Genomic DNA, 19,697 nt, shown 5'->3' on the forward strand with positions numbered 1-19,697 from the left:
TCACTGCCGGGCCCTGCCTTTGGAGGGCTGTTTTCTGGGATCACACAAATAGGGGAAAGAAATCCAGACATCAAAGGAAACACCTTTATTTCTCATTGATTGGCAAAGGGACTAGGGAGAGGCGGTGTGGCCCAAGGGAATCTGACCCCCAGGCAGGGTACCCCAAGCTCTCCCCCTGCCCCTCCCCCGCTTTGAGAGGACGCCGGGGGCGGGTCTCATGGCTGGCCTCCCTCCCGTAGCGGCTGGCACCCTGGAGGGGTCCTGCTCCGCACCTGGCGGTGGGGTGCTGCTCCTCGTGCTCTCGCTGGCCGGATGCTGGGGTGGCAGTAGAACCGTTATCATTACTAAAGTCAGTAATGGTAACGGTTTCATTGACACTCCGTGTGCTCAGCCTCCTGGCAGCTGCTTCTTGCCCAGGCGGCAATCCCCCCCCAGCAGGGCAGGGCTCCAGCCTGGCAGGAGGAGTAGTTGTTAACCCTTTCTTCCCCACTGGCTGCTTCCCCACTTGCTGCCTGTTTGTGCAGGTGCCCCAGAGCGGCAGGAAGATAGCGCCTGTTTCCGTCCCACGCTGGAACCCGGGGAAAAGGAGCGCCCTGAATGCAGGAAGGGGCTGAAGGGGTGAGGGTGCCACAGGCAGGGCCAGGCCTTCATGGGTGGCTTTAGGGCCACCCCCCCCCCCCGCTTAGCCCTCCATTCCTCTGCAGGAGGGGGAGGAACTTGTGCTGTGCTAGAAGTGATTTGGGCCGCTGCTCCCAGCTGGCCAGGCTGGACCTGCAGTAGAGCTCCTGGCTGAGGGGTGAAGCTCAGGATAGTACATCATCTATACTGTAGTGTCTCATAGCAAACTTACAGTATACGATGATATCCTGCCCAGAGCCCCCATGGCGGGTGGACGCTCTTGCTGCCTGGGCTGGAAAAGGGAACCTAGAAAAACACCAAGAGAGCAGCGTTATGGGCGAGACCAGAGAGCTGCTGAGACAGGACAGCACAAAGCCAGGCAGGCCTGCCTGAGAGCAGCCGCTACTCCCTCCTCCCACCAGCTTCTCAGCTGCCCTAGGACTTCCTAAAGCCACAGAGTACAATATAAAGCCAGGGCAGGCCTGGACTCTGGGCCTCCCAGCTTCTGGGCAGGCAGTTTGGTGCCAGAACCCCACATGATGTCTCATAGGGGTGGGGAATAGTCTCCCAGAACTCCCTGGATCTTGTCCTTGCTTGTCCTGGCCTCCTGGCATCCAAGGGAGGCGTGTGGGGTGTTACTCCAGTTACCATCCCCAGCTAGCACCAGCCTCCTGCCAAAGGGCTTCCCAGAGCACTGGAAATGGTAGTGCCCCTCAGACACGCAGAGTGGGGAGTGCTCCTGCCCTCCATGGGGATGGAGAAGGGGGCCTGATAACACAGGCCTTTCCACACGCAGCGCCCCAGCCTCCAAACAAAGTTTCCATGCCCACAGCGCAGAGATGGGCACAGAGCCAGTTGCCTGGCACCCCACAAGTCAGGGGTACACGGAGCCAGTTGCCTGGCACCCCACAAGTCAGGGGTACATGGAGCTGGGGTTTGGTCTTTTGCATCCCTGGGGACATTCACCCTCTCACGGCAAGGGGCCCGTCTCCGTTCCCTAGTGCAGATTGTCACGGTGCCTGGTGCCACCCTGCTGGCTGCTGAGATGGAGCTGGGACTTAGGGGAGCAAGCAAAGAAAATCCAGCCTGTAATAAAGCAGCGCAAGGGGCCCCAGGCCTCTCAGCCGGGGCTGCCCCACTGATGCAGCTCTGGGGAAGTCTAAGGCAGCAATGCCAGAGCCCCTTTCCCTTAGCCTGGCTGCCATCACCAGGCGAACCAGCTTCCCTCTGGAACTCCAGGGACCAGCCCTGGTAGAATCTACCCCGGGAAGATTGAACAAGCATGTGGCAGTTACAACCCAGGCCAGGGGATAGTAGCATGTAGCAGAGTCCAGGCCCTCTTCGAATGTGACCCACCAGCCCACGGGAGTCTCCAGTGGGTGGGACAGGATGCAGCCACTTCACGCTGGTGGGCTGGAGCAGAGCAGCTGTTCACCCCTTGGGACTGTGGATAAGTCATTAAAGAGAAGACTCTAAGGAATAAAAGAGAGCGAGGCCCCTCCTGGTGAGCCTCAGGAAGGCAGAGCAGGGTCTGGGCACTTACCTGGCTCAGGCCCTCAGGCTAGGCTAGGCTAGGCTGGGCTGGGCTGGGCTGGGCTGGGCTGGCGGGCCAGGCCGGGGAGGGGAGTGGGCTCCTTCTTTCCACTCCAGAGCCAGCGCCTCCCGCTGAGTCACTTATAATACCTACTCTGGCCTCATTTGCATATCAACTATCTGCTCATATCTGGCCCTCCCCCTTTTAACCCTGTCCTGCCTGGCTTTGGTGCAGCTGCCGCAGGGAAGAGTCTGCCCCAGTGCTAGGGAGCTCCAGGAAGTGACAGAGCTTTGAAGACAGCAACTGAGTCCTGTCTGCTTGGTGTGGAGTTAGCACCCTGCCCACTCCCCTGGGGCGAAAGGCCCCTGCACCCGGCACAAGGCCCACACAAACCACCTGGCCCAGCAGCACTGCGCCCTGCCTTGCTCCCCTGGGTCAGAAAAGTACTGCGGGGGCCTGGATGTAGGGGCAAGTTCTTCCCCTTTGTAAATGGCCTGTGACAGCTGCACCAGAGTGTCAAGTGTCATTACACACATTCCCCAGGACTGCCATCAAAAGAGCCCAGCCCAGGTGCCCTGGCCCATGGCCAGCAGGGCCCACGGCCACCCCACGTGCCTGGCACCTGCTTCAGGGTTAGCACACGCACATCACGAGAGCGGGGGGACTTGGGCACCAGCGGGAGGGGCCCTGGAAACCGAGCAGCAGGAGCAGCTCTTCCCCCCACCCTGCTAACGTGTCCTGAAGAGAGGAGCACTAGGGCCAGGGGTGCTCATGCCCCAGGGGCCACTTTCTGCCCAGCCTGCCAAGAGCAGGGCCCAGCTCCAATTAGGGCTGGTTATAGCCATGGTGTTCGTGCCATGGCATCCCATCTGCTAGGAGCTGGGCTAAGACCCTGTATACTCATTCCATGTGTGGGCCACCAAACCACCAGCCCAGGGCTACAAAGCTGGGCCCTGATCCTCTGAGCAGGAACCAGAGCCCCGCTGCTGGCCCAGAGCTTGGAGGTTGTCAGCTTCCAAATGGTCTTGCTTTTTTCCCAAAGGAAACTCCATTAAGTAGCAGGATACGTACAGCACAAACCGAAGAGTCCCCTGAGCCAGGCACAATCCCTGCCCCGACCGTGGGCATCCCAGCCCCACAGAGGCACATCCAGGGATGGTCAGTAACTGAGGCAGCACTGCCGTGAATTGCTCCCGTCCCCGCAGGTCTAGGCATTGGCACCTGCTCCATCCTGTGACAGGACTGCACCTGCTGTGCCTCTCTGGGACCCCCACCCCAGCCAGGCATCGCTTATTTTTCTGGCGTGCCCCTGAAATTGCCTGAGGAAGCTGCAGGCTCAGCAGGCCTGAGAACCAGGCTTGTGCGATTAGACCATACCCCTGGGGTTGCTCGGCTCCCCCCTCCCATTGGGCCTTTGCAAATGCCTCTTAGGAGAGCCACTGAGGCAGGGAGCCAAGCTAGGCGCAGCCAACGGGGGTGGGGGTGGGGTGGTAGAGGCTGTTCTTGGTGCAGAGGGATTTTGGCTATTTCCGAGGGACTCAGCACCCAGATAACTGGTGGCAGCTAGGTTGGGGAGGGACAGATGCCGGTGTCCATGTGTCCACATGCCCCGCCACAGAGCAGGGCTCGGCCTTGGGGGAGGAGGGTGGTTGGTGGTGTCACCTCAACCCTGCTGAGGGCAGGGGCTCCTCCACTGGAACTCTGGGTAGAACATGTGTGGGGCACTCACCTGGGCTGTCACTGTGTGTGTGGCCTGCGTGCCTGGCCGCTGGCCTGGCCGAGGGGCAGGGCTCAGGGTTCCTGGAAGCCGCTCGCCTGTGAGGCCTGTGATAAGGGGCTGGATGGGGCGCTCTGGGCAGGAGTTGCTGATAGGCAAGAGCCTGCTGCTTATCAGGGGCCCTGCCCTGGCACCTGGGTGGGAGCCTGTGCTCTCCTAGCAACCCTGCCAGCATCTCGGCACTGCCCAGGTTGCAGCAGGACCCCAGGCTGGAGCTGCTCTGATCCTGGCAGGGAACACAGGGGTGGGGAGGCTGCGGGGGCTCCTGTGTTCTCCTAGGAGCTGGGACGGGTGGGAGGTGTCCCAGCCTTCCACAGCCCGCAGGGTTGGCCTGGGGGAACCAGCTGGCAGCACCCAGGAGACTTTCAACTTGTGCTAGCTTACCGGACAGGAGCCCCCGGGCAGGTCCAGCCTCCCCGCAACATAAGAACGGCCACACTGGGTCAGACCAATAGCCCAGTGTTCTGTCTTCTAACAGTGACCGGTGCCAGATGTATCAGAGGGAATGAACAGAAAAGGGCAATTTATCAAGTGCTCCATCCCCTGGCATCCAGTCCCAGTTTTCGGCAGTCAGATTTAGGGGCAGTCGGCGTATGGGTTGTGTCCCTGCCCAGCTTGGCTAATAGCCATTGATGGACCATCCTCCATGAATGTTGGTAATTTTTTTTTAATCCAATTTTACTTTTGGCCTTCACAACATCCCCTGGCAATGAGTTCCACAGACTGACTGTGATTGTGTGAAGAAATACTTCCTTGTGTTTGTTTTAAACCAGCTCCATTGCAAGACCACTGGTTTGTGTGTTATGGAAGGGGTAAATAACACTTCTTGATTCACTTTCTGCACATGAGCCATGATTTTTAGACCTCTATCATATCTGCCTGTCGCCATCTCTTCTCCAAGGTGAACAGTCCCAGTCTTATTAATTTCTCCTCAGACAGAAGCTGTTCCAGACCCCCAATAATATTTGTTGCCCTTCTTTGTACTCTTTCCAATTCCAATACATCTTCTTTGAAATGGGGTGACCAGAACTGCCTGCAGAATTCAGGATGTGGGCGTACCATGGATTTATATAGCAGCATTATGATATTTTGTCTAATGTATCCCTTTCCTAGTGATTCCCAACACTCTGTTCGCTTGGACGGCCGCTGCACATTGAGGGATGTTTTCAGAGAACTCTCCACAATGACTCCAAGATCTTTCTTGAGTGGTAACAGCTAATTTAGACCCCATCATTTTCTATGTATAGTTGGGATTGTGCTTTGCATCATGCATTACTTTGCATTTATTGATATTGAATTTCATCTGCTGTTTTTTTGCCCAGTCATTGTTTTGTGAGATCCATTTGTAGCTCTTCACAGTCTGCTTTGTAACTATCTTGAGTAGTTTGTACCATCTGCAAATTTTGCCATCTCACTGTTTACCCCTTTTCCAGATCATTTATGACTATGATGAACAGCACTGGTCCCAGGACAGATCCTTAGGGGACCCTGTTATTTACCTCTCTCCACTGTGAAAACTGACCGTTTATTCCTACCCTTTGTTTCCTATCTTTTAACCTGTTACTGATCCACAAAAATAATTCCCTCTTATCCCTTAAGTGCTCACTTTGCTTAAGAGACGTTAGAGTGGGACCTTGTCAAAGGCTTCCTGAAAGTCTAAGTACACTGTATCCACTAGGTCTCCCTGTCCACATGGCTGTTGACCCCCTCAAAGAATTCTAATAGATTGGTGAGGCCTGATTTCCCTTTACAAAAGCTGTGTTGACTCTTCCACAACAAATCATGTTAATCTCTGTGTCTGATAATTTTGTTCTTTACTGTAGTTTTGACCCATTTGCCTGGTCCTGAAGTCTGGCTTACCGGCCTGTAATTGCCAGGATCGCCGCTGGAGACTTTTTAAAAAAAATCAGCATCATGTTTGCTTCCACCAGGCATCGGGCACAGAGGCTGCTTTGAGCGATATATTGCATAACGCAGTTAGCAGTTCTGCAATTTCTGGGGGGTTTTTGCCTTCCTCTGCAGGGTGGGGCACGGGTCACTTGGTGGAGGATTCTCTGCACCTTAAAGTCTTTAAACCACGATTTGAGGACTTCAGTAGCTCAGACATAAGTTAGGGGTTTGTTACAGGAGTGGGTGGGTGAGATTCTGTGGCCTGCGTTGTGCAGGAGGTCAGACTAGACTATCGTAATGGTCCTTCTGACCTTAAAGTCTATGATTCTATGAATTTCATATCTGAGTTCCTCCAGGACTTTTGGGTGATACCATCTGGTTCTGGTGACATCTTACTGTTTAATTGATCAGTTTGTTCCAAAACCTCCTCTATTTACACCTCAATCTGGGACATCTCCTCTGATCTGTCACCTAAAAAGGACTCGTGTGGGAAATTGCCCTCACATTCGCTGTGGTGAAGATGGACACAAAGAATTCATTTTGCTTCTCTGCAACAGCCTTGTCTTCCTTTAGCACCTCAATCACCCAGGGGCCCCACTGATTGTTTGGCAGGCTTCTTGCTTCTGACATACTTTATTTGACATTCAGCAGTTCTACGTTGATTAAACAAACATAGGGGGTTGGGGGGGGGAGGATGCAGGGTTCATTACAGCTTTAAATATACATGACACGTTTTATTGCATGTACTGTCCGTTGCATCTTACAGGTTTGGATTGGCTTGGTTACTTTGCAGGAACCATTTCCGGTGCCACACGCACAGCATATGGTTTGACTTCCTCTTTTCCTCATCTTTACCTTTGTGAAACTTTAGATTTTTGTTCTTTAGTTGATATTAAACAGTTTCCCGGGTGTAGGTGGCTGAGACAGTTTGGTTTTTTAGCCTACTGACCTATTTACTTATTTTATTTAGCACAAACATTGTGTTTTAACCTGATGATTTACTGACCTCCCCAATTCTGTCTGCAAAGAAATGAGCCCCCCACCCCTCCCTGGGTTAATTCCTCAGGTCAGACCCATGGTCCAGCTAGGCCAGCGTCCTGTCTTCTGACAGTGGCTGGCACCAGATGCTTCAGAGGGAATGACCAAAACAGGGCAATTATCGAGTGACCAGCCCGGTCGTCCAGTCCCAGCTTCTGGCAGTCAGAGGTTTAGGGACACCCGGAGCATGGGGTTGTGTTACTGACCATCTTGGCCGATAGCCGTTGATGGACCATCCTTTAGGAATGAATCTAATTCTTTTTGGACCCCTGTTATAGCCTTGGCCTTCACAACATCCCCTAGCAGCAAGTTCCACAGGCTGACTGTGCATTTTGTGAAGAAAACACTTCCGCTTGTTTGTATTAAACCTGCTGCCTATTAATTCCACTAGGCACTGCTGAGCCCTTCGCTGCAGCGCCAGAGCTAGGCCAAGGTGGGGAAGACACACTGCCAGCGGTGATGCAGCCAGAGGGGCTCGGGGCCTCTGGTGCAGGACCCCAGGACCTGGCCTGCACACACGCTCTGCTCCCTGGATGTGCTGGGGGCCCAGGCCCATGTGTTTGCTCGTAGATAAGGGATCCTCCAGCTCTCAGCCTCTGCTTGGACTTCAGGAAGTTTTCACTGTCCCCACCCTGCACTATCTGCAGCTCCACAGGCGTCAGACACACACTCTTCAGCTGTTTGTCTTTACAGGGTCCCTCAGTCAGGGGGCTGCCAGACACCCAGATCTTGGCTCGGCTTCCAAGCAGTGGGCTCTTCCTCCCACTCGTCTCAACCCTGACCCCACGCCCATGATGTTCCTGTCCTGGCTGAGGGGGAAGGGTGACCCAGCCTGCCCTGCTTCAGGGTTTCTCCTACACAGGCATTACTGTAAGGCTAGCAGGATTGGGATGCCCTGACCAAGCCGACCGTCCATGGTGAGCTGCAGGGGCAGGCAGGGGCAGCCAGGACCCATTGCTTGTGGGGCAGAGCAGTAGCTAAATGGACAGGGATAGAAAATCAGAAACACTTATCGGTTTTAGCTTCCGATTGCCACACTCTGCTCCTTTAGCCGGGCACTGCGGGGCCCAGAGGCTGCAGAGGCCACAGCTTGAGGACTGGCGCTGGCCAGAGCAGGAAGCGTAAGCAGACAGCAGGTGCTGCTGCCCCAGTCCATGTACAGTGACAGGGACTCACTTTAAACCCAGTTTCTAGAAGGGCTGAGCCAGTGATGAGCTGCCAGAAGCTCAAGAACCGGGTCCTTCACTTGTGCCGGGTCTCCGGCAGCACGTCCTGCAGTCCCTCCGGGTCTTCGGTGGCACTGAAGGACCCGCCGCCGAAGACCCGGAGCGAGTGAAGGACCCGCTGCCAAAGGGCCGCCGAAGGCTCAGTAAAAATTCACAAGGGAGCCTCCCCAGCCAAGAGCTCAGGCGGGACGGACAGGACGGTCCCGCGGGCCACATCCTGTCCGTCCCGCCTGAGCTTCCCCACCCCTTTAACAACCGGTTCTAAACCGGCTTCAAAATTTAACAACTGGTTTGCGAAAACCGGTGTGAACCGGCTCCAGCTCCCCACTGGGCTGAGCATGTGTTCCCGGGAAGGGTGAATGTGACTGAGGCTCAGGGCAGGCAGATGGTAGGTGGCTGGGACAATGCAGCTGGATGCCTGTTTGCCCAGCCAAGAGCCCAGAGATTGCATCTAATTTGTCAGCATGTGGCAGCTACCCTCACCTTCAGCCAGCAGGTCCCAGCATGTGCTGTGGCCAGGCCGCACTGACGCAGGGAGCAGCGTGGGCCAGACCCGGTCTCCATGTGCCATGGCTAGGCACTGAGGAGAGCCCAGAACAGCCACGTTCCCCAGGAGAGGCCAGAGTGTGCTGTGCGATGGGCTCCTGCCAGCCTGTCCCAGCTGCGGGACTGACATCCCTGCTGTTTCTGCCCTCTGGCAGCTGCAGGCACTGGCCCCATTTCAGCCTCAGGCTCCGTCTGGTGTCAGGGCTCCGGCAGTGCTGCCTGGAACAGGGATTAACTACCCCTTTGGGGCAGCAGAAGCCCTGGCTAAGGGCAGGCAGCACCGCCAGCCTGGGGCACGTGGAGCTGTGGGATGCTTCCCCTGGGCTCAGTAGACTCTGCTGCCTGAGTCACCTAGGGAAGATGAGCTTGTTGGCAGCAGCCTGGTAAATCCACTTGGACGTGGAGGGCAGTGTGGCTGAGTGGTCAGGGCCAGGACCAGGCCCGAGGGTGGCAGGATTCTCCTCACCTCTGCCATGGACTCTGCGAGGCTGGCCAAGGTGGTCGCCTTGGAGGCGAAATGCGAGCTGGGGCCCCTCTGGTGCAGTGATGCACCCATCCACAGTGGCTTCCTCCTGCCATCTACCAGCAGCTGGTATGAGGCTGGGCTCCCAGCTTGAAACCGGCAGTGCTACCCTGTAGGAAACACAGGTGAGCTTGGCAAGAAGCCCAAGGCTGCCCACCTGGGCCTGATAAGAGAGAAAGAGGGAGAGTTCTGGCCCAGCTGAAGAGTTGTGGGTCCCAGAGCAGGCTTGGGATGAGGCCAGTTCTCAGGGCAAAGCTGGCCCTTTGAATGCTGCCTGCAGGCCAGCCCCTGCAAACTGCCTGTGTCCGCCGGCTCCTCCACCTAACTCCCGCAGCAGCTGTGGGGTCAGTGGGAGGCAGAGGACAAGCAGACCCTTCCCTCCGCCTGCTGGGGCCTGAGGGGAAGTGGAGCCTGCCCTGCAACAGAGAAGGAAGGAGTCCGAGCAGGGCATGACCGACAGCCAGTGCAGCATGGACATGCTGCCTCTTTATTACACAGTATGTAACATAGCAGCAGCGCTGTGGCATGCACAATTTACATGCAGATACGAACAGCCTTTACAGAGCAGTCAGCTCCTGGCCTGCCGTCGCAATAAGCTAGTTCCAGATATACAGAGTAGTGTGTCTGGGGCATACGCGCAAGCCAGCAGATAAACCCATCCCTTCCCCTCCTGTTGTCCAGCTAGCTCCTCCCTCCCGATGCAGAGCTAGCCTCAGCCCTGAGAGAAGCCCCAGGAGGCCGGACATTCCTTCATTCCTCGTGTTTCCCCATGGAAATCCGGCCAGACCCACTTTCAGCTCTACATTACACATCCAGTCACATCCTTGAACTCACCCCCCAGCTCCCAAAGAGGGAGGCACCTTCCCAGCTGCAGGGAGATGGGTAGCAGCCTGCCAGAGCGCACACAACTCGGACAGTTTTTCACAAGCCGCCCCACGGCCAGAACAGTGTTGAGGAAAGACACAGATGGTGGGAAACCAGGGCATTCCCCGTCAAAGCCACGAGATTGCTCTGCAAGGAGGGTCTTCCACGGGACACACAAGACAGCCAGAGCCCCTCGTGCTGACCCAGCCGGGGCAGGGAGGAGGAAGAAACGTAACTAGCTGCAGGCAGCAGTAGACAGTCTCCTCTGCAGACCTGGGGAGTTTGACTTTGGCAAGGAAAGAAACTGGTGTCCATGTGCCAGGGGCTGTCACAGAAGCGGGCACTGTACTTCAGCGTAGGATTCACACTGCAGGCCCCAGGAGCAGAGCAGCAGGGGGCTGTGGGTGAGGACTGAGGGCAGGGGGAGAATGGGCACTGGCCCTGTGGGCACTAGGCCTTGGGCCCCCCAGTTCACCACCACCAGCAGCTTTATTGTTATGCTGATTCCTTTGCCCGCCGGCCACGGTGCCTGCGTCCTTGCTAACCTGATAACGTGAGAGACTGGAGGTCAGAGCATTTTCAAGGCCTACTGCCATGCACAGTTTCCCCTAGTTTAATCCCCCACCCCTCTTTGGGCCTGTGAAGCTTCCGGATTGGTCCCTATAACGCAGATCAACTCCAACCAGGGCAAGAACACTCCGACCAGCACACCACCCCGCACAGGCTAGCTGTCTATAAAACAACTGAGACAACCCCGAGGCAGGTCAAGCAGCACCAAGAGCCCTGGCGTGAGGCCCTTCTGCTGGGGGGAGCGACCCACGCACGGCTGTGCCCACCCTGAGCTGGACAAACCACCAGGGGAAGAGGAGCTGGCAAGAGAGGGCACAAGGAGACACAAGGACACAAGCCTTGGCTACCACTGGTAGGAGAAGACACTTTGGCAGCAGCAGAGTGGCCGTTGGCACAGCTTGGCACCTACAGCAGCGGGATCAGTCACACCAAGGGACAGGAAAAGCTGCTACACAGCAGCCCAGGATTACAACAGCTTTGGGACGCGAGTGACACCTCACACGGTACTCATCCTCTGCCTGCAGCAGGGGCCAGCTGCTTTCCCGCCTGCTGCTGCCACGGCCACCACATAGCATGACTGGGGCTCTGTGCCTTTACACACAGCTTCAGAGGGGACCCCCAGGACTGAAATCCACAGCGCCTGACAGCTGGAGCTGCACAGTCTGCCTCTGTGACCAAGTCCTTCTGTGAGAGCCAGTTGCCCCCTGCAAACCATGCCAAAGGAGGGCAGCCGGGGGGAATGGCAGGGAGAGCGTGGGACATGGAGCTAGGATTCTGGGCCACGTGCTCAACAAAATTAAAACAACCAACAATCAGGCAGTGTTTGGATTACAGCCCCGGAACCCCCCGACCCGGGCGAGGGGTTACAGCCCCACCACGCCCAGATCCCTCCTCGTGCCCCCTGGCTGTGCCTACACGGCCAGTCCCTGTTGCACCTGTACCAGCGGGAGTGCTGACGGACAGCAGCTCCGGCATTTTAACTGCAGTGTCCAGGCTGCGGGGACACTGGCACCCTGGCTACCCACCATCCTGAGCCTGGAGAGCACAGGGCCCAGCATGCACAGCTCCAGCCAGATCAAACCTTCCGCAACCCAGTGCCCCTGCAGGCTGCACCTCAGGGCCCAGATGAAGGGAGCCAAGGGGCTACACTGCCCCCTGCAGTGTCTGGGCTGGGCCTTGCCGGCTGCTGAGAGAAGCCGTTCAGAGGCTGTGTACAAAAGGGAGCCAGCAGAGCCGTGACTTCCGTGGCCCTTCCAGAACGGCAGCTGGCTTCCCACAGGAGCAGTTTCTTTCCCAGCATCAGGGCAGGGTCTGCAACACACCTGGGACAGTAGGCTGGCTTCACCCCGCTGACTGACAGACTCAATCTGGTGGGGCTGCAAGCAGTTTTCCCACGGGAGCAGGCAGCTGCCTGACACACACTAGAGAGCCTGTACTCACCACGCTTCCAGCCATGCCACTGTGCACCGCAGGCAACAGCCAGGAGAGAAAGGGGCGCTCCCGGAGCAGTGCTCATCCCACACTTGGCCCCAGGGCTCTGGCTGCTCTCAAGCAGGCCCTGAGCGGAGATCTGCCGAGAGAACTCACTGTAGCCACTCAGCAGCTACATTCTGAGACTGAATCAAGCAGTGGAGGAACCGTGGCCCCCGGATTAAGTCCCACGTATGCAGCAGCATGGCATGGCCACAGGCAGGCCCTGAGACCTGCACCCTGACAATGCAGTTGGCTGGGCAGATCTCAGCAGGCTCTGATAGAACTCATGCATTGAGTAAGAAGTCGCCCGAGGGTGGCTCCTCTCTCAAGCGCTAGCCTGGACTGGGCCCTTCAGAACTCAGAGTGGTCCTGGGGGCTTGGCTCAGGGCAATCTTGCTATGCTTTGCATGCCCTGGGGGTAATGTACAGGGGGGAGGCCAGCCAGCGGGTGAGCACAAAAGCAGTTGTGAGCGAAAGGACGTGGGACTCGCTAGATCACATTTGTAACTTGGGCAGACAAGAGGACGTCCTGCTCAGGGTTCTCTTCCAGCAGCTCCACGCACCGAGAACACTACAGAAACAGGCTTCTGCCCTAAGGAAGAAGTTTGCAAACCCCTCCATCCACACTCCTCACTGCCCCAGTGAATCCTCCCTGAGCCCCCGGGCTTCCAGCTCACCCCTCTCGGCCTCTCTGCCCCTGAGCTCCAAACAGAGGACAGAGAACTTCAAGGCACCAAGATTGCAAGACCAGACAAGCTGCCAATTATAACCGAGGATTCAAATCGATACTCCAGACTAATACAACACACAATTAAACTTACAAAATAAATTCCCCTTAAGAAAAAGAGACCAATTTAACATGCATCATTCTGGTCCTACAAAATAAGGCACCAGAGCTTAAAAATGAACTTCCAATTGTCTCTGATATAAAAGGATTTCCCAAGTGTTAAAGGCAGTTGAAGTAAGAGTGCATAACGGGGAGTTGTCGTCACTAGCTTTGGACTGGCGGCCTCATGCCTGGGCTCCCGTGGCTTTCTGGATCAGGGGGATCTGCAGGGTGGGAGGAGAGAAGCTGTTAAGAGCATTGCAGTGGGACACGGAAGGTGAGAGAGCCAGCCCCAGGCTCTCGGGCTGAGACTCTGCAGCCAGAACAAAGGCTGGGGACGACGGGGAGAAAGCCGTCAGGGAGAGGGGAAGACATCAGAGACACAGGTTTGAGCTTTGAGAGGTGGAGGGCACACTGAAAGCCCCCTTCTGCCCCCACAGCACATCATGGGAAGGGATCTCCCTTGTTCCCTTCCAGGAACTGCAGCCATGACTTGGCCAGGAGTGTGGGGCCACCAACTCTGCACAGTGACCCCCCAAGCAATGTTGGTCAGAGCAGTGGAGAGCTTCCTCAGTCCGATAACATTCAAAGGGTGTAGGGAGGGGTAGGATCGAAGGGGTTTCTAACTGGTGCTGTGGATATGTAATAAAACCACAAAGAAAGCTAAGGGCAGGTCCCCTGAAGTGGGAAGAGGCCTCAGCTCTCCATGTGACAGCCCCGCTGGTCCCAGCTCACCTTGGACAGATCGACGCCAGTGAGGGCATGCACAGATGCGGGGATCTCAGCCAGCAGACGGTTCAGATCAGACGTCACCTTGTTATTGTCACCACTGAGGATAACAACCTCGTCCACTTTAGCTAGCGGAGCGGCCACCTTGGCAGCGATCTGTGGAGGCGCAGGGGAAGGAGATCAGAATGAACCAGGGACCTTCTTTTCCAGCAGGAGGGGGCTGCTTGCAAACTTGCTGGCCAGACTTCAAAAAGGTTCAGGTATAAAAGTACACCTGCAAGCATGTCCCCATTGGTGCCTGACTGCAGGAAGGCTCTGAGCACCCGATCTGGCCCAGGACTTAGCCACCAGGCGCCGGCACGGTGCGATTCACAGGCGCAGCAGAGCCAAACCTTTCACCGACCTTTCCCACAGCCCCCTCCCTGCAGAGAGGCTGGCTCAGCGACTGGCGTTTGAGCCTCTCACCTGTGGCAGAGCATCCAGCACCAAAGCCATCTTGGCCGCGTCACCGTACTGCTGGTAAGCCTCTGCCTTCAGCTTCATTTTCTTCGCGTCTGCTTTCCCAATGGCTTCGATGACAGAGGCCTCTGCCTCACCAATTTTGCGAATCTTCTCTGCTTCGGCCTGTGCAATGAGAACCTGCTTCACCCTGGAAAGGAAACAACCCCTCCTTGGAAAGAGCCCAGAGTCCCGCTCCTTAGCAGTGCGCTGCTGTGGATAGGAGGGCTTCTGTATAGTAGGGGTCGGAAGGGCCCTCGAGAGCCCCCTGGGCCAGGCTCAGCATGCTGGGACTCCCACTGCTCCCAGTGCAGGGTTCAACTCAAAGGTAGCTACATTTGCTCCCATGCAACTCAGGCTCTTCGCATGCTGCCAGACTGAGTTTGGGCACCTGTACCCGCTGGGCCACTCACTTCTCGCCCTCGGCGATCTGCTGCATGCGGTGTGCCTCGGCCTCTGCCGGCCGCTTGATGGTGGCTGTCAGCTCCTTGTCCATCCGGATGATCTCCTTCTCCTCAACGTCAATCTGCTTCCTGCGCTGCACCACCTCGATCTCAATCTCCTCCTGGCGGATCTTCTGCTGCTCCCGGGCACCCTGCAGCTCATAGGCCAGCTGGGCTTCGGCAGTCTGTACACAGAGGGGAACAGCACACAGCCGGGACTCCAAAGGCTTAGCTTACAAAGCTGTTAGTTCTGCCTGCCCAAGCCTAGCTGAGACCTCAGAGGCATGAAGAAGGGGAACCCCTCCTTGTGCTATCTGCCTCCTAGGACGCTGGATATCCTGATCTAGACAACCCCAGAGCTCAAGTGACTGCCCCAGCACCAGGGATTAATGGATGGCTGGAGCGCAGCGCTCCCCCTTCTCAAAGGTCACCTGATTCCAGACTTTCTCCCAACCTCACTCACTCACCCAGTCAGCAAGCTCGAGAGGTGACAGTTTCCCCTTGCAGCAGCTGCTGCCCTCGCTTTCCCCAATATGGGGAAGGAATACAGCTCCCTGGGCTATTTTAGGAGTTTGCGATGTCTGCATCTGTAGTGGGAGCAGGAGCTCTGAACCTGGCTCTGAGGAGATCAGCAGCATTGTTCTTCCCTTGCTATTGCAACTGAGAACACAAAGTCACTTCAGGATTTCCAGCCCTGACCCACTTGTCCATTTACAAAGGCTCTTCGTGCCCACCCTTAACCCTAACTGAACAGAAAAGCTTGGCCGCTGACCCAGTGACAGATTGACATTGCTGCCTTCACCAGCAAGGGAAGCAGAAGGACCTTGGCGGAGAGGAGACAGGATGACCTGCAAATGCCTCACCGCCCAGAGTGAGTGGCCTCGGCCTAAGAGGTGTAAGAGCCTGCAGAGAAGAGGTAACTGCTCTCTTGGGAAATCAAAGACGCTCCCTCTCTCCTGAAGGGAATCCTCCCTGTCCCATCCTGGGAGCTGGAGTCACAGCGAGGTGTTCTCCCTACCAGCTAGTCCCAAGCAGGGCTTGGAGGAGCCCGTGTCCTGTCCCTTGGAACACTCTTCCACTCCGCTCTCCCCCAGTCCCAGCTAGCCCCCCCGATATGGGAGGGGAGGAACGTGCTGTGAGGAGCACTCAGAACTCTGCTGGGCCAGCGACTGCCCAGCTTTGCTCAGACTTTCTCCACAGCTTTTGCTCAGACTTTCTCCATGTGCCCAGCCCCTTGTCCCCCTCACTTCCAGGAGCTAGTGGCTGACAAGCACCAGAACACATCAGGGCCAGTTGGATTCCACTTGGGAAACCTCAGGCTAAGGCAGCACTTGTCTAACTGGGAAACTGACCCCACCTTTTCTTGCACCTCGTGGCTAATGAACCAGCCAGTTCAGGTGCTCTGAGCATTTCTCTTCCTCCCTTCTGAGGCAGTACACATCACCCTAAGCATCCAACACATCTGCAGAGCTGCCAGGCCTGGGGAACCTACGGTTTCTTACTCAAAGGATTTGCCAATACTGCAACTAACCTGGAATGTAGAGTCTACAAATCTGTTTGACAAGCGACATCTTCAGCATTTATCAGTGTAAAAAGGGAGAAAAGATGACTAACCACAGACCCCAGAGAAGGGCAGCTAGAAAGAACCCACTGCTATTGATCTCCAAGTCAGAAGTCCAGCCAGGGGGAAGCAGGACGCTCTCACCTTAATGTTAATCTCCTGGCTGAAGGCAGCCTTCTGCATCTCAAAGGCCCGTTTGGAATCGGCCGTTTTAGTGTCTGACATGAACTTGACGTCCAGCATTTCCCTCTTGCACTCGGCCTCCTGCAGGAAGGAATCACACCACACACTCAGATACGCGAGGACATCAGCAGCCTTGGCAAGCAGCTGAAGGATGACACTCCCTTTGGGGGACTGCTGCTGAACGTACCCGAATGCCGGCATCTCGCTCAGCCTCTGCCACGCCAATGTCGGCATCTCTCTGAACAACGGCTGTTTGAGTCTTACCCAGAGAGCTTAGATATTCCACCTTATCGTACACATCCTAGACAGAGGGAGATACTTCAAAATCATCTACGGCAAGTCATTCCATCCCAGACCCCCACCCCTCCTTCCCAGAGCACCCAGTGCTCACAACAACAAAGCAGCCGCTTCGCTCCAGGATATGCAAACCTGCCTTGCCAGCCTGCCTGGGAACTGAAGAGATGCAAAAGGGGGAAGGTTACCACGCTGAGGAGGCAGAGGAGCTCTCTGTGCAATGCTCTTGTGACTCCCACATGATAGGGGAACTGCAGCTATGTTTACAGAGCCAGCCCTGGTGGGGCGCTGAATTCCAGCACTTTGCATACAGAGAACTGAATGTATGGCCCATATTTTATACCAGTCTGCAGCTGCTGTTATGGAAACTCTAGCAGGGCACAGGCAGACTGTAAATCCTACAGAGACCTTTCCAAAGAAGTTAGGACCGATAGGTTACTGCCCCAGAAGCATTGCCAATTGGCCCAGTGGGTTCTCCTTGTCCAGCTGTGGGGTTCCCTTTGCCCGGCTGTACCTTGATGGTAAAGCTCAGGATCTCGATGCCCATGCGGCCCACGTCTGGAGCTGCCACCTCCCGCACCAGCTTGGCAAACTGATCCCTGTCCTGATAGATCTGTTCAACTGTCAGGGTGCCTGGAAAAGGAAACAAAGCCAAAGCGCTATTGCACGAACAATGGGAAAAGCACAATAGGTGGGCAGTAAGCTTAGGAGGTACCAGGGAATGAGAGGCCCCATGTTATCTCCCAGCTGTTCAAGAGCTGGGAAAAGGGGGGTCAGGTTTGGATGCGACAGCACAAACATTTGCCCAGGCTTCGCCAGGCCTGCCTACATCTCAATTTCACACTTTCCCATGATGAGGAAGATGCCAGAAACTCCGACTATGAAAAGCAGTTGTTCAGAGTGATGCTGAAAAGCTTAGCTTGTTTCTCTAGCACCCAGAGGGCAGCGAGGGAAGCAGCCACCGAGAGCTGCACACGCAGAGGGGAAACGCCGTTCAAGGCGCTGGCTACTGTGACGTCAGCGGCAGGGTAGTTGCACCACACCTAGGATGGATCGCAGATGCCCCTCCAGCGTTTGAAGGACCACGTTCTTAATGTCTTGGACGTTCTTCCCCAAGAACTGCTCACACGCCACAGCCAGCAGCTCGCTCTCGGTCATTATTTTCACCTGGAGAGAGGAGAGGGAACAGTGAGATAAAGGTCAGTCTAGAGGAACAGGCACCCGGCAACAGCAGCAGCATTGCCACCAGGGCCTCCCAAGCTCCAGGCACTCCAGGGGACCCGGCTATTTCCTTAGCACCAACAGCAAGAGTGCAGGACACACAGCTGAACGAGCACTGGCAGTCATTGCTGCTACGGAACGGCTGCTGCAGAGCGAGCAGAGATGGAGAGCAGAGACAGAGACCTCTCCAAACCCATGACTACAGCTGCCCTCTGCAGGGTGGATCACTGCAGTCACCTCCACGTCAGTGCAGCAATAGTAGGTGACTCCACTGGCCAGTGCCAGAAGCTGGTCCAGTGCGCACGCCAACAGGACCCAATCAAACCTAACAGGTGAAAAGTATTGCAGAGGTGACCTGACCAAGGCCACCATTACCATGAAGATACCAAAATACATGAGAGAGAGGTTTACCCAAGGAGCAACGTACAATGCACATTTAATTACCTTCCTGCTTCTCGCTCTTCCTTCGCTAGGGCTACTCCTTCCACAAACACAAACGCCGGAGAATGAGAAAAACCCAGATTTGTCCAAGGAGCACTTGGAAATCAATGTTCCAAGTCACGTTCCAAATGAGAAACGGCACCCGGGGCGGGCCATCAGACACGGGGTCTGCTGGGCTCTGACCCTGCCCATCACAAGAAGTTTGCCAGCCAAGCCTGCAAGCGGCCCAGATGAGGAGCTCAGCCTGTCATGGCAGTCCAGCTCACTACTGGGAGACGAGACCGTCGTCTCCCCAAAGGGTACAGTCACCCCTGGAGGCCCCTGGGGGAACTGGGTCCGACCAAGGAATCATCATGACAAGGTCACTGGTCAGGTCAAGCTCTCTTGCAATCTCTCTGCAGTAAAACACAACAACTTTCAACTCCCAGCAGCTTTTCCATTAAGATAATCCAAGATCCATGTACCCGCCGGGCTCCGAGATGGTTCTCTTGGTATGGGACATGCTCTTTTAAGATAAACTTAGTTTAAATTCAAACCTTACGGAGCACGTTACCCTGTGGAGACCCCAGGCACACACTGCAGCTGCTGCCACGCCGTGCTAACGGCATGGCCGTGGAGTTCTATTAATCTAGCATGTAGCTGCCTTTTGTTAACAGAGAGCTGCAGCTCATGGAAAAAGCAGATCCCAACATGCAATGCTCCATCTTAATCTGAGTGCCCACTGCTGATTACTACGGTGAAGCATTGCATGCTGTGACCTGAAGTTTCCATGGGTTATGTGACCCAGGGATCTCCTGATGCCAACTAGCAGAGGGCACAGGGGTACACAGTGATATAGGGATCCCCGGGGTTCACTGAAAGAATGCCAGGCAAGGTGTCTCCTGAAAGCCTGTGTCAAATGCTCACGAAAATCACTGATGGAGGTAGGAAAAAGATTCGGGAGTTATGTAATATTCTAAAAATGATGTTCTCTAGGCCTGCTAGTTAAAGGCAGGTCACGCAAAGGCAGTGTGCCTGGAAACAGGCTTCTGCAGAGTGGAGGGGGAACCATCTCTCCCAGAGGACCATTGTGTGTCTTACAAAACAGGTCTATTAGCACACCGAGTCAAATGTTAATGAAGAGCTTGTGGAGATTTCAGAAGGAAATAAACAGGAAGAGGTAAATGGAGGGTGGGGGGAGGCTCTTTTCAGATGAAGAACAAAGGTCTGGGCTGGTATATCTGGGGGGTGCACAGAGATGCTCTTCCATCCTTCAGGCAGTGAAGACAAGTTGCCAGTGAGCTTGATCTTATGAAGGGCGGGGTGGGAATCACAGCCATCTTGGCTGAAAACGCTGGGAAAAGGACGTGGAGCGAGTTGTCCTGTGGGAGACCGGGAAATGTCTTGTGAGTTACGTTTACACACTAGCAAGCCTGTTACGATTCCCTTGTATATGTAACCTT

The 19,697-nt window shown here is 55.7% G+C and overlaps 1 protein-coding gene and 1 long non-coding RNA gene across 7 annotated transcripts in view; both read right to left on the reverse strand.

The window, feature by feature from the left end:
• Positions 1–70: 70 nt before the first annotated feature.
• LOC140899806 (uncharacterized) lies at positions 71–2,755 on the reverse strand. Its single transcript, XR_012155475.1, has 2 exons — positions 2,162–2,755; positions 71–924 (listed from the first exon to the last, which is right to left on the reverse strand). It is a non-coding gene; the product is annotated as an uncharacterized lncRNA (long non-coding RNA).
• A 6,847-nt stretch (positions 2,756–9,602) lies between these two features.
• The window catches only part of FLOT2 (flotillin 2), a 31,293-nt gene continuing 21,198 nt past the window's right edge, over positions 9,603–19,697 (reverse strand). For all 6 annotated transcript variants that reach the window (XM_073315928.1, XM_073315930.1, XM_073315933.1 and 3 more), the window contains 8 exons: positions 17,637–17,760; positions 17,108–17,226; positions 16,487–16,600; positions 16,261–16,380; positions 14,526–14,740; positions 14,080–14,263; positions 13,621–13,770; positions 9,603–13,109 (listed from right to left, as the gene is read on the reverse strand). In XM_073315928.1, the coding sequence (XP_073172029.1) occupies positions 13,071–13,109; positions 13,621–13,770; positions 14,080–14,263; positions 14,526–14,740; positions 16,261–16,380; positions 16,487–16,600; positions 17,108–17,226; positions 17,637–17,760 (1,065 nt within the window). In that variant the 3' untranslated portion in view covers positions 9,603–13,070. The remainder of the gene's footprint in view (positions 13,110–13,620; positions 13,771–14,079; positions 14,264–14,525; positions 14,741–16,260; positions 16,381–16,486; positions 16,601–17,107; positions 17,227–17,636; positions 17,761–19,697) is intronic.

This window comes from Lepidochelys kempii, chromosome 17 (assembly GCF_965140265.1).
Source record: "Lepidochelys kempii isolate rLepKem1 chromosome 17, rLepKem1.hap2, whole genome shotgun sequence".
Lineage (NCBI taxonomy): Eukaryota > Metazoa > Chordata > Testudines > Cheloniidae > Lepidochelys > Lepidochelys kempii.